General features: G+C 48.2%; 1 protein-coding gene across 2 annotated transcripts in view; it reads left to right on the top strand.

Moving 5' to 3' along the window:
* The window catches only part of TTC28 (tetratricopeptide repeat domain 28), a 136,386-nt gene that overhangs the window by 105,165 nt on the left and 17,424 nt on the right, over nucleotides 1-13,797 (top strand). For both annotated transcript variants that reach the window (XM_054392699.1, XM_054392698.1), the window contains exons 7-13: nucleotides 1,360-2,701; nucleotides 3,074-3,597; nucleotides 5,037-5,146; nucleotides 5,398-5,527; nucleotides 5,948-6,166; nucleotides 8,171-8,336; nucleotides 11,984-12,124. In XM_054392699.1, coding sequence (XP_054248674.1) covers nucleotides 1,360-2,701; nucleotides 3,074-3,597; nucleotides 5,037-5,146; nucleotides 5,398-5,527; nucleotides 5,948-6,166; nucleotides 8,171-8,336; nucleotides 11,984-12,124 — 2,632 coding nt within the window. The remainder of the gene's footprint in view (nucleotides 1-1,359; nucleotides 2,702-3,073; nucleotides 3,598-5,036; nucleotides 5,147-5,397; nucleotides 5,528-5,947; nucleotides 6,167-8,170; nucleotides 8,337-11,983; nucleotides 12,125-13,797) is intronic.

Raw genomic sequence — 13,797 nt, 5'->3', positions numbered from 1 at the left:
TTCCCCATGAGTGCTCTGCTGTGTGCAGCAGGGAGGCTGTCTGCTGAGCCCTAGCACGGGCCCTGTCTCCAGAGAGGAGATGGAAGGCCAAAATATTTGTGGGGTCACTTGGCTTAGTTTATCACATCCCTGCTTGCCACTGCCTTCCCTTGTCATACCGAAGGAGACATCAGCATGTCTCAGCCAGAGATGGAATAGCTAGCACTGATCAATGAGAGCTGCAGGCTCGTGGGAGCTGAGGAAATATTTGTCCGGGAGCTGAGCTGAGACACCAGGGAGCCAGTCCCTCCTGCCAGGGGCTCTAGCTTTGATCACGACTGCAGCGCAGGAGGAGAGAAACCAACTGTCAGCAGCAGCTGGTTTGTTCTGCCTGCATTTTCCAAATTGCCTTCTCCTGAAGCCTGAGTCATTGGGAACATGAGCAGGGCTTGTGAGTAGCCGGCCTACCTATGCTTCTATCTAAGCAAGTCAGACTGTTTCATGCTGACCTAATGGAACTTGGGGTTTCAGTCCTACAGAAATCTAGAAAAAAAAACCCAAAAATAGAATCTGTGAGGTCCAAATTGCCTTGGGAAAGCAAACGTCAGCCCTCTGTTCCAGGCTGACTTGGAAAACCTCAGTCTTCAAATTTCTCTTTCAAAGTTGAAACCATGAAGACGCAGATGTGCTGGGGCCTGATCGTAGTACACTGCCCTTGCTGGTGACTGGGGAAGGCAACTGGCCCACCACCTCTCTTTCCCCCCCCAACATGTGTTTCTGAATATGGACATGGATGGAAACAGGAAACTGTTTTCCTTTATGGGCAGGGAAGGGCCTGAAGTGGTCTTCAGGTATCAAGTAAGTGTGACAGCTCTGCAGGATTTGTGTTTGCAGGGCCTGCTGCAGTGGCTTCTGGATCTCCAGGGCTGTTCATATGTGTTTGTAAAGGAGCTGCATTATTAGCACAATTTAATTAAGAATAAGTTATAACATTAGCAGATTCCCACGTCTCATAGCAGGTACAAGATGATTTGGCTGAAATAGAAAAGCAAATGCTTTCTTGCTCAGTGTGTGGAGTATGAGCTCTGGAGTCACCAGGCATCACTGATTGGAAAAAATAAACAAAGAAAATGTGCATTTGATAAGGTGCAAGTGTCTAGTTGTTGTGATGGCTGTGGGTGCCACCTGTAATATAATCCCTTCTTTGGGCCTTGCCTGTTAGGAGCGAGGAAACAGTTCCTCTGAGAAGAGCTGTGCCGTGCTGGCATGCTGCATGCAAGGGACTGGCAGGGCTGCAGGGAAGTCCTGGCAAGGCAAGGTGTTGCAGAAGGGTGAGCTTGGAGGGGTGTTTTCATTGAGCCCATTTCTGCTGCTTTTCAGGAATCATTCACCAGATGAAAGGCGACTACGACACCGCGCTGCAGCTGCACAAGACACATCTCTCCATAGCCCAGGAGCTGAGCGACTACGCAGCCCAGGGCCGGGCCTACGGCAACATGGGCAACGCTTACAACGCCCTGGGCATGTATGACCAGGCTGTCAAGTACCATCGGCAGGAGCTGCAGATCTCTATGGAAGTCAATGACCGTGCCTCGCAGGCATCCACGCACGGGAACTTGGCGGTGGCCTACCAGGCGCTGGGTGCCCATGACCGTGCTCTGCAGCACTACCAGAACCATCTCAACATCGCCCGGGAGCTGCGGGACATCCAGAGCGAAGCACGGGCCCTCAGCAACCTGGGCAACTTCCACTGCTCGCGGGGAGAGTATGTGCAGGCAGCCCCCTACTACGAGCAGTACCTGCGCCTGTCACCAGAGCTGCAGGACATGGAAGGGGAGGGGAAAGTTTGCCATAACCTTGGCTATGCCCACTACTGCCTGGGAAACTATGAGGAAGCTGTCAAGTACTACGAGCAGGATCTTGCCTTAGCAAAGGATCTTCATGACAAGCTAAGCCAAGCCAAAGCCTACTGCAACCTGGGCTTGGCCTTCAAAGCCTTGATGGACTTCAGCAAAGCAGAGGAGTGTCAAAAGTACTTGTTGTCACTGGCCCAATCTCTGAACAATTCCCAGGCCAAATTTCGAGCTCTGGGAAACTTGGGGGATATTTTTGTCTGTAAAAAAGACGTAAATGGTGCAATAAAATTTTATGAGCAGCAACTGAGCTTAGCCCATCATGTTAAAGACAGGAGACTGGAAGCCAGTGCCTACGCAGCCTTGGGCTCTGCATACAGAATGATCCAGAAGTGTGACAAGGCTTTAGGTTACCACACGCAGGAGCTGGAGGTGTACCAGGAGCTGGGAGACGTGCCAGGTGAATGCAGAGCCCATGGTCACCTTGCTGCAGTGTACATGTCACTTGGGAAGTACACCATGGCTTTCAAGTGTTACGAAGAGCAGCTGGAGCTTGGGCAGAAGCTGAAGGACCCCAGCATAGAAGCCCAAGTCTATGGTAACATGGGCATTACCAAGATGAACATGAATGTCATGGAGGAAGCTATTGGCTATTTCGAACAGCAGCTGGCCATGCTGCAGCAACTCAGTGGAAATGAATCTGTGTTAGATCGGGGCCGAGCATATGGGAACCTAGGAGATTGTTATGAGGCTCTGGGAGATTTTGAGGAAGCTATAAAGTATTATGAACAGTACCTGTCTGTGGCTCAGAGCTTGAACCGTATGCAAGACCAGGCAAAGGCCTACCGGGGCTTGGGCAACGGGCACAGGTAAGGAGCACTGGTGTGTGTGTTCTCATGGCAGACAGCACAGTACAAGTGTGGATGGAAATATTGTGTGGGGTGTCCTTGTTTGGCTGCTGTGCATGGGGATGTGGTGTAGGGGTAGGTAACAGAGCCCTCTGGGTGTGGGGGACTGAGCTGCCAGCTCCAATAACAGAGCTGATGTTGCTCTGGCCTGAGAGGAAGAGATGTTTGTAGGGTGGTAAAAAGAGGTTAATACAAAGGTGGCAGGGATGGTTCCTGGGGGAAGTGTTTGTCCCTGCCTGAAAGGCTAGAGCTAGCCTCTAGAGGAAATGACAAATCATCTCCTTCCAAGAAAATACTGGCAAAATAAACACTGTTGTTTTCTTCCCTTGTTAGGGCAATGGGAAGTTTGCAGCAGGCTTTGGTGTGCTTCGAGAAGAGGCTTGTGGTGGCACATGAGCTGGGGGAGGCATTTAACAAAGCCCAGGCCTATGGGGAGCTGGGCAGCCTGCACAGCCAGCTGGGCAACTATGAACAGGCCATTTCTTGCCTGGAGCGCCAGCTGAACATTGCTCGAGAGATGAAGGACCGAGCTCTGGAGAGCGATGCTGCCTGTGGCCTCGGTGGGGTCTACCAGCAGATGGGGGAGTATGACACAGCCCTGCAGTACCACCAGCTGGACCTGCAGATTGCTGAGGAGACCAACAACCCCACTTGCCAAGGCCGGGCCTATGGGAACCTGGGCCTGACCTATGAGTCCTTGGGCACCTATGAGAGGGCAGTGGTGTATCAGGAGCAGCACCTCAGCATTGCAGCACAGATGAATGACCTTGTAGCCAAAACCATGTCCTACAGCAGCCTGGGGAGGACTCATCACGCTTTGCAGAACTACTCTCAGGCTGTGATGTACCTGCAGGAAGGTAAGAGGCTGAATTATACAACACAGCATCTAGTGGTAGGTGTGGGAGTTAGGAGGGAGGCCTGAAGACATAGAGAACAGCGAGGTACCATGAGTTTGATGCTCAGAAGATGTTTGGCTGTGGTATTTAGTGCAGAAGTGCTTGCAGACATCCATAGCTATTGTTGAGTATCTGTGAGTCACTGGCCAAACAGGCTGTTATGGTCAGCAGACCAGAGTCAGACAGAGCCTTCCTGTTGTCCTGCAGAGAAAGCATTGCAGAGCAGGATATGTGCCTTCCTGGAGGCACTTCAGCCAGCTTTGGTCCTGAGCTCAGAGTTTGTGCCTGAGCCTAGAGGATATAAGCCTTCTCTGTAAGTATCACTGCATACCAGGAACTGGCTCTGGGAAAACCACATCAGGTCTTGATGGATCTCTCTGATTCTGAGAGGAGGTCTCAAACTGATGTGTGCCTTTCTGATAGCCACCTGGTTTTTCCTTCTGCGTTCAAGGGTGAATGTCCTCTAAGCTGTGAGTGAAAGCAAGTTGTGTTCGATAGGAAGGTGAGGGAGGTTCAGCCTTTGGTGTCCAGAAGCCATCTGCCACTCTTGAGCGCTGGGTCCAGCACTGGCTTGTGAGTTGCACTGCTGCAAGGGTTTCCAGCATGCAAGCAGCATCTGTTCAAGGTGGTCACAGCTCTCAGATGGAGGAGATGAGCAGCGTAGCTGGAGTGTATGAAGCTGGAAGCTGAAGGATTAATTATGTCAGTTAGTTTTTCCTGAAACTGACCTTGGCAGGATTCCAGTATGCTGGGGGAATTCAATTAAGTTGGAAGAGGAGAAATTAAATACAGCTCCTTCTCCTGGTGTGACATGGAATTCCTGAAAAGCCTGCAAATGCTAGCTGCTGCAGAGCTGCATGGTTGTGGCCAGGGCCCCTGCTCCCCAGTCTGTGAGAAACCTGAGGTGCCTAAGAGGAGATGTGCCTGTTGTCAGCAGGGTCCACTGAGGCAAGGGGTTTGGAGTGTGGTGGAAGGAGGGACACCACAGAAGGTGCTACTGGAAGTGAAATGACCTCTGGGTCGTTCATGCCAGCACCCTGCCCTCTTCTCTGGCTTAGTTCATAAACCAGTACCTGAGCCTGCCAGGAGGAGAGTTGGTGGGAGATGAGCCATTAATATGGCACGAAGTGCCTGTTCTTGCTATTAGGCAGCTCAGTATGATTTTGTTTGTGTAGGTTTTAAGGTTTAAAAGTTGTAGTTCCTGGTAGAGGCTTAGTGAGTGGGTTTGGGGGACTGCAGGAGTCAGCTCAGGTAGGGAGGGCTTGGTCCATGGCAATGTCTGCTCTGCTGAGGCACCTCTTATGCTGGTGCCAGGGCAAACGTCAGCCCTGCTTTGGGTGCTGTGGAGGCAGGAGTGCTTCCTGGGCTACCTGTCTCCTCTCACCCTGATTCCTTTCCAGGACTGAGGCTGGCAGAGCAGCTGGGTCGCAGAGAAGATGAAGCCAAAATCCGCCATGGCCTTGGCCTCTCCCTCTGGGCGAGTGGGAACCTGGAGGAGTCTCAGCACCAGGTACTGTGGACTGCCCTGTGCCTTTTGGGTCACTTTTCTCCCCAGGGGAGGGAAATGGCTGGTGCATCCTGGGGAGGGGTGTGATGCACTGAGCTGACTCAGGCCCATGTGCCTTCTGTTCTATCAGAAGTCATCGACCCTCTGCTAGGGATGCTGCCTTAGAGTGTGCTTGCCCTGGGTCCTCCTGCTTTCCCAGCTAGTGCTTTGTGCTGTGTCTATAAGGAAGTCACTGTGGCTGTTTTCCATCCCAGCTGTACCGGGCCTCAGCACTCTTTGAAACCATCCGACACGAGGTGCAGCTGAGCACAGACTACAAGCTGTCTCTCTTTGACCTGCAGACATCTTCCTACCAGGCCCTGCAGCGAGTGCTTGTCAGTCTCGGTAAGAGATGCCATCATACAATGACCTGAACTCCAGGCTCATGCCAGGAGTTCAACTGAAGTTGGAGGGGGTGGGCAGTTCATGATACATCCTTTACTCCTCATCTGTCTGACACAGCTTGAGCATTTCTTTGCCAGGACAGTAATAAGGGCGTCCTGCTTTGGGTTTCAGGCACCTTTGTATCTTCTTTCTTGCCTCCTCCATTCATTTGCCTCTCTGTGTCTTCAATGCATTGTGTTCTTACCTGCAGCCAAGATGATCTGTGGGACTATTCCAGTGCAGAATACTCTTTCCAGAAATAAGTGCCGTGACTCTTCTCCAGGTTTTAGTTGGGGTTGGGATAGCAGCTGTCCCTGTTCCCACACATTGTGCTGCAGACCATGTGGCTGCCAGGTCTGAGTGATGGCTTTATCTTTCCAGGTCACCACGATGAAGCATTGGCAGTAGCAGAGAGAGGACGAACGAGGGCCTTTGCTGATCTGCTCGTGGAACGTCAGACTGGGCAGCAGGACTCTGATCCCTATTCTCCAGTTACCATTGACCAGGTCCTGGAGACTGTGAATGGACAGAGAGGACTTGTTCTCTACTACTCACTGGCTGCAGGTTATCTGTACAGTTGGCTGCTGGCTCCTGGGGCAGGTGAGGTTCTTTTTGGAGATGAGGGCCTGTGAACGTGCCTTGCAAAGGGAGAACTGCAGCCATTAGGGTAGCTAGGAATGAGTCTGGGACCAGAGTGAACGCACAAAGGAATCCTTTCCATCTCGTACCTTAAAGCTGGATAGACTGAAGTCTGTGGCATAGCCACAGCAAAACGACATAGAAGTGCTTATTCAGGGTTTTGATGTTCACCTGGAGATGGAAATGTTTCACATGTTTAATATTTCCATTTTTCAACCTCCAATCTGTATGTATTTCCCACGGGGCAGAGCAGTAATGAGATTCCAAGTATGTTGGCTTTGTGACAATCTTCTGTGCATAAGAATCCCTACTTTAATTATATTTCTGTGCTTTATCCCTCCAAAAGCTTTTGACATTTATTCACTGAAGTGGATTGCAGAAAACAGAAGGGCGTCCCCACTCCCTGATATGCCATTGAACTGCCTGATCCTCTGAATTCTCCTTTCATGAATGTGGAAACACTTATCACAGAGGAGCAAGGAGGATTAATTTGAAGAGGATTGCTTTTTGCAGGCAGCTGTTGTTCATTATCTAATAAAACGATGACTGTAGATTTTCATGAGTTCTTTCTGGATATGATTTAATAATTGCAGCCCTTCACCATGACAAAGCTAAAGAGATAAAAAGCACTATTTAGACTGCACCAAAAATGCTTTGGGAAGGGAAGCAAACATTCACGTGTGCCTGACCTTAGATGGGATGACAGTGATTAGAAGATGGGCTTTTGGGGGAATGTTTTACCATGTAGCATGTGTGAGTGTAAGATGCTGTTGTCCTGCTCACCATCCAGTCACTAGCTGCCTCTCAAGGCCTGTAATTAGCACAATTAACCAGTTAGCCAGTAATCCTGTAGTATTATCAGCAAGCTGAGCTTACTGAAATTATATGGTTTGCCACTAGGTTTCATGGCAAGTTTCCTCCTTGCTCAAACTGGGTCTTGTAGGAAAGCACTGCTCAGGTACATGGGTTTGTGACTGCCTCCTTTAAGAACCTGTCAGGTATTGGGAAGGAGAGGAACTGTTGTGCTTCAAGTATTCCACCTGAGCAGCTTTGCTGGGAGCCCTTCAGTAATGATTCCAACCTGGCCATGGCCACCTCTTCTTGTTTAGTCAGTGCTGATGGGAGGGAGCAGCTTCAGTGGCAGCCCAGGATCCTTGTTACCCACTGAGAGCCTCTTCGCTGGCTCTGTTTGCCGCTGTTGCTGCGGAAGTAGTTGCTTTAATTTTTATTCCTCCACTCTTAACTGGTTTAATAATTTATGCTGTCAATTCAAACAGGGCATCCAGAGCAGCCTTTTGCTGTTGATCACAGGCTGTAGAATTAATTATATGGAGAAGGATATGATGGTCTGAGTGGAGGAAGGTTTTATCTGCAGCAGTAGTTGAATTCTTCACAAAACAGCGAGTGTCCTTTATCTGGTTTAGCCATTGTGAAATGCTGGCTTTTAATATTTTACTGTGCATTAATCCATCTTTTTCTTTCTTGGTATATAATGTATTTTCATGCATATGAGTGAAATGAAAACTCTTTGTGTGATGTAAGGAGGTTCTGCTCTAGTAATAATGCTCCTGTTCAGCATTTGAGCCTTGTGTGTTCAATTTACCTGATCAGAGGCTGCTAATAGTGCACCTATTGAAATGTGAATTACTCTGGTAGGTGCTTGGATGAAAAATCTGTTTTATAATTTATATGAGAGCGGTGCAATAGCAAATGCAGTCTGAGCATCTCATAAAAGCACTGCTCTGCCTTTGTACCCCTGAGCCATCATCTGCAAAGTACAAAACCAGATTTTAAAAGCAAGGCTGTAATAATGCTGGAAAAGCCCCGTGGAGACATGACACGGATTGCTTTGCCCCAGTTGTGCTGGAAATGCCAAATGCTTGGGGCTCTGCCACTTCCTAGGCAGTTGCTGGCAACACTCTTCCTGCCCTGCAGAAGTAACCTCGTGATTCTGGTGCCTTGCAGGAATTCTGAAGTTCCATGAGCATTATCTGGGTGACAGCCTGACGGAAAATGCTGGGGACTTCCAGGAAGCCAGCAGCGTGAGCCTGCAGACGATGACCAACTCGGCGCTGGAGCAGTTCATCGCCAGCGTGCGCGAGGCGCTGGGGGTGGACTCCTACTACACCCGGTAAGCTGCGGGGTCAGACCCCCTGCACCCTGCTCTCCCGCCTGGAAACAATTTACAGCAGTCTGGGGTGAGCTAGTCTGAGATCTGGCAGTCAGAGCAGGGGCAAATTTTCATTGCAGCAACAAAAAAAAAAGGCTTAATTTTGTGTAATCATGGCTCTTTTTCTGCCAAGTAGCTGTATGTGCACATGCAAACAAGTTCTGAACCCATGGGCTGGGTAATGAAGCCATAGGCTGGATGAGGAGGCAGGTGCTATGTCTGGCTGTGTATAGGCAGATTCCATCCTGCTTAGAGTTTCCAGTGTAATTAATTTCCTTTCAAGGGTTTACTTAATGAAAAACTGGAAATACCGTAGGAATTCTACTCCCTTCCAAATGTGTTCCCTTGTGGCTATAGCTGAGTAAATAATTCACAGTGAATTAATCCATCTGATGAATTTAAGCAGAGGGAGGAACCTTACTCCAGTCCATTACATAGAGGTCCCACATCTATGTTTCCTGGTAATTTTTTCTCCTATGGGTTTATCACAAGTCACGTTTTTTTGCTTACTTCTGCTCAGTCTCATGACCTCTCATGATACGTGATTTATTGATTGGATGAGTACAAATACAGTATCCATGCTGATACTTGCAAGTAGTTTTTCTTTGAATGCTTCTACCTGAGAAGCAGAGTGGGGCTTGTCCCTATCATCATTTGCTCTCTGTGAATGGAGTATGCAAGGTAAAGGATGTGGTGACAACTTGCTGTTGTAAGCGAACCTTGCTGTGTAGTTGTCCATCAGCTGTGAGCTGAGATGGACAACATGCATCTAGAGGGAAAACTTCTCTGCTTCACTGCCCTAGTCTTCAAAGCAGGAAGCAGTGTCAGTGATCCATGTGGTTCTGCAGCTAAAAGCTGGGTAAAGGCATGGGTCTGAGGTTCAATTTCTCTCCTGAGGGTTTTTGTTCCCTTGGGATAGCTGCACAATGATTTTCTTTTTCCTTTCTGTTTTCTATAAACACTTTTGTAACCACAACACCCAGAATCCATAAGATTCAAGATAAGAAATTATCTGGAAAAATCCATACCATTATTCTGAAAACTTGTGGTAAAGGTGGTGTTTGATCTTGTTTACATCTGAGCATGGCACCGGAGCCTGGAAGCTCGTTTGGAAGGTCACTGAGCCACTAGGGGAGGGTGACCTTTAGTCATCTGGCAAGAGGGCTTCAGGGAAGCAGGCTGGCTGATGCAGGCCTTGCATTCCTGAAACTGGCAGGATCTGTAACAGACCTGGAGAATCAACAGGTGGGTTGCTGCTCTTGGTAGCCAAAATGGTGGATGTGCCACAGTAAGCCTATAGTCAGCCATTAGATTGGACTTACCTTAAGACCTTTTCTTTGTCCTGAAATCAATCAGCTTCCCATTTTGTGACATTACTGACCAGTCTTGCAAGGGCATTGGCAAGATTGTTGTCTGCTGAGTGCTGTAAACAGCATATGCTGCTGAGATGGGTCTGTGCTTAACTCCTAGTGCTGAGAGAGTTGGAAGACAGGAGTAGTGACAGCTAGCTCACCTCCAGAGACCCCCACCTCTGAGTGCATTGGACTTAGAGTTGTCTCATTTTGGCTTTGTAGGTTCTGAAAAGGTGCACAACCTTTTGTGATTGCAAAGGTGGCTTTCTGAGGGGAAATAAGTGTTTTTCACAGCTGATGGCATTATTCATTCCACTGTGAGCAGTAACAAACTGCTTGTTAGTCTAGAGTTCCCACTGAGTACTCTGAGAAAGAGCAAAGTGTCTCTCAGCCAGCTGAGTACTTGAAACATAAGGGGACAGACAGGTACAGAGGAATAGCTTCCTTCACATTGAAGCTCTAAAGAGCTACAAGTATGTAAGCACAGCTATCTAAATGATCACAGCCATGAAATTATTGCTAACTTATAAATGGTGCATTTAGGAAATGGCCTCTCTTTGGTGGTGGTGATGTCTAGGGTTTTAGCTTCTTAGCTAAAGTCTATTCTGAGACCTTTGCTTCTGTAAGCTTCAGTCCCACCTTCTGAATTACATGTTTCAAGCCTTGCTTGGAATTTATTTGTGTGATTCCCATTAAAGGAAATAGCAAAAGTTACTCCCTCCAGCCTTCATGTTTGCTGGGTTTTGCAGTTGTGTTCTGGATGTTGATGCTTTATCCACTTTTGTCTTGTACGTGCATGTGGACCATGTCTGTATTTTTCTGGTGCAAATACTGGTGGAAGGATGAAAGGGGGAAAAACCTCAGAATGAACTGGTTGCATCTACCCTTCTCTTAAACATCGGGACTGCACGTTTCAGAAGGTTACACCTATCTCCACATGTTGATGGTTGAATCTTATCTGTAGATATGGATGTACACAACTGAAATCCACAGTTGTGCCTCCTGTAAGAGATTTGCAGATACTGTTTTCAGTTCCATTAACCATTTGTCACCACAGATTCTCCTTCTGGCAAAGGGAGTCCTTCAGTCTTTAGGTTCTGGGATGAGTTTTTAATTTACTGTGATGTCAGCTTCTTCCTCTCTTTGTGGTGATGGTAGTGGTATGGTTTTGGTTAGGGATTCTGGGTTTAATGCTTGTCTCTGAGATCATTGGGCTGGTGTGGTATGATCACAGGCAGAAGCTCTTCTCCACTTCAAAATTACACGCAGTGAGTTAAATAAACAAATCTTGTCTGTTCCATGTGGGTGAATGTCATGTTCTGCTCTGAAACTTCTTTCCCACATGAATCTAGTGCTTCCCTATAGCACTGCTGACTGCCACCGTGCTTCAGCTCACCAGACCTCAAGAGAAGCTGTCATCTGCAGGCCCTGGAACCTGTTCACTGCCTACCAGCAAAGAACAGAGGGATTTAAATATGTAGAACACTCATTACTTTTGATTTCTCAGTTCACAGCTTGCTTAAGTGCGCTGTAGTTTTGTGCTTTTGGGTTCAAATTGAAGTGAAATGGCCTTCCCCAATGCTGTAAGCATCTTTCCTGCTCCTGAAGAGGAAGGGATGCTGTTGTCAGGATTGTGCTGTGTAGTGGTGTTCAGTTCCACACTGCAGCCTTCACGTTCTGCTGGGAATGGTTCCTTTCAGCTGGTCTAATTAAACTGACAAAGAACACATACGTGCAAAAAAAAAAAAAAACATGAGGTTCTTGCTACTGTCTTAGAGGCACTGATAGAGTAATTTTTTTTTTCCTCTCTGCTTTCCCTGTTTGTGTAACAGGAGCATCAACACAGCTCCCTTTTTGTATGTTGGGCTTTGCAGTGAAGGAAACATAGAGAGCTTGGAGGTGTACCTGTGGAGGTATGAAAGGGTGCACTAACACTTGTTCTTAGGCAAATTAAGGGCTTTGTTGGTGTTCCCTTCAGACCTACAGCTTGAAAAGTCCATACCTGCAGTGCATGGGAATTGGAGTCCTGTATCTCCATCAGCATGGAGAACACCCAAGAGAAGAGGAGGAGATGGAGTTGTTACTCGCCTGTATGCCTAACAGGAGGAGGTGATGCATTCCAAGGGAAATTTGAATGTAGCATTTGGTTGATGTTGTATCTGAAAAACATTTTCTCTCAACTGTCTGAGCATTTGTCACAAAGCTGTTTCTGTGTCTTGCATCAATGACTCCTTCACCCTGCTGTTCTCCCTGCAGAGCCTGTGCTAGCAGCGAGACTGAGAGTGAAGCTGGGGATATCATGGACCAGCAGTTTGAGGAGATGAATAACAAGCTGAACTCAATGACTGACCCGACTGGCTTCCTGAGGATGGTCAGCAGGAACAACCTCTTGAACAGGTGAGAATACGGCACTGTACTGTGGGCATCAGTAAGCAAAAAGAGGCCTCTTGGTGAAGGACTTCTCTCTGAATTGCAAGTTTAGAGTGCAGCTTATGCCAGTACTCATGGTCTCCCTGTTGTCCTGAGTTATGGGAGCACAGAGCAGCAAACTGATACTGTCCTTTTACAAGTTGTAGTAAGCCATTCATTCCTCACAGCATGGATGTATGGAGAAAATCCAGCATCTCTCTTAGTCTGTATGTTAGTTCTGTGCAGCATTCTCCTCTTCTGAGCAGAGAGGCCCACAGGCATTTCCCTTCTGTCCTTTCTTTCTGTGTTCATGTGCAGTGAGAATTTCTCCCTCCCTCATCTCTACCCCTTCATCTTCCTCCTGTTGGGATTCAAAATCCATTACAACCTGGTGTGCAGCACGTGTGTCCAGCCTGAGAGCTTCAGGTGCCTGGTGGCCTTCTACAGAGAGGTGGCCTCTTGGGGGCTGGTTTTCTTCTACAGTCTCAAGTGTTGGATGCGAGGAACCAAGAAGCCCTGCCAGGTCCTGGAAAGGCATGGGGTCCTATTGCTTCTTCCTTTGGAAAGAGAAATTTTCAGTAGGAAGGAGGCAGGAAAGGGAGTGAGGCAGGACATGTGCCTTTTGAGGGCAGGAGGACCCTGGGCATAGGCAGAGAACTAGACAGGACCATTTAATTTAACTTGGTAGCTTGGTTTGGAAGATGCAGGGGATGGCATCTTCGTTGTGTCTCTAGATGAATTTGATAGCTTAAGGTGAGAAGCCAGCAAGGACTTGTCAGCCATTGTTAGCTGACAATGAGGCTGTCCTGAGGTGCTGCTGGTTTGAATTTGCTCTTCTCCTGGCCAAGCTGTTCTCGACTGTCAGAACAATTGCAGGGGAACTCTGTTTCGTCCCTACTGTCTGTGTGATGTGGAGCTCAGAGCTCTCTGCTTGTTAAGGACAGGCTTGTTTCTGTTGATCTGAACTCTTGTGCTAATTAGCTGGAATGTGCTATGTTTCCAGCCTACGGGGCTGCCCTAGCTGCACAGTCTGCTCATTTTCTGCCTCTTACAGCCTGCTCAGGTCTCAGTCTTTACATTGCTGTGCTGATTAGGGCAAGCATTTGAAAGGAGAGAATTTTTCCAGTGTTAGCACTGCCCCTGTGGAGAAGGACTGCATGATGTAACCTGGGGTCTCTGGCTGGACCTGTGCTCTAGCATGGATTGTGAGCACAGGATACCCCAGGCTTTTCTCAGCTTGCAGTGTTGTGAGCTGTCAGCGGAGTTGGTGAGCTGTAACAGCATCCACATGAAACTGGGAGCTGCCTGCTGGCACCAACAACTGTCCTGCTTTTCTCTCCAGAACCCACATGCCTATCTGTTCAAGCAGCTGCATTGATGATGAACTATGAGTACTTCTTGCTAGTTTTGGATCAAACAAGCAGATCCCCAGAACTACTGAGATGTTTTGCTGAGTTCATGTAGCTGTAGGTTGATGCTGATTGGGTTGCTGCTGCTGTAGTGCTTCAGAGGGTGGTAAATTGTGGCTCACAGCAGCAGCTGAAGGTATGGCGTCTGTTTACTTTGGCTTCTGCACTGCAGGGGACAAAGAGAAGTTGGGTCTGCTTGGAGCTGAGAATAAGAGCTTTCTTGCCTTCCCTACTGCCAAGGCAGACCCTGCA

Source organism: Indicator indicator, chromosome 26 (assembly GCF_027791375.1).
Source record: "Indicator indicator isolate 239-I01 chromosome 26, UM_Iind_1.1, whole genome shotgun sequence".
Taxonomy (NCBI): domain Eukaryota; kingdom Metazoa; phylum Chordata; class Aves; order Piciformes; family Indicatoridae; genus Indicator; species Indicator indicator.
Note: the sequence above shows the minus strand (reverse complement) of the source record. Positions and strands in the feature narration are given on the sequence as shown.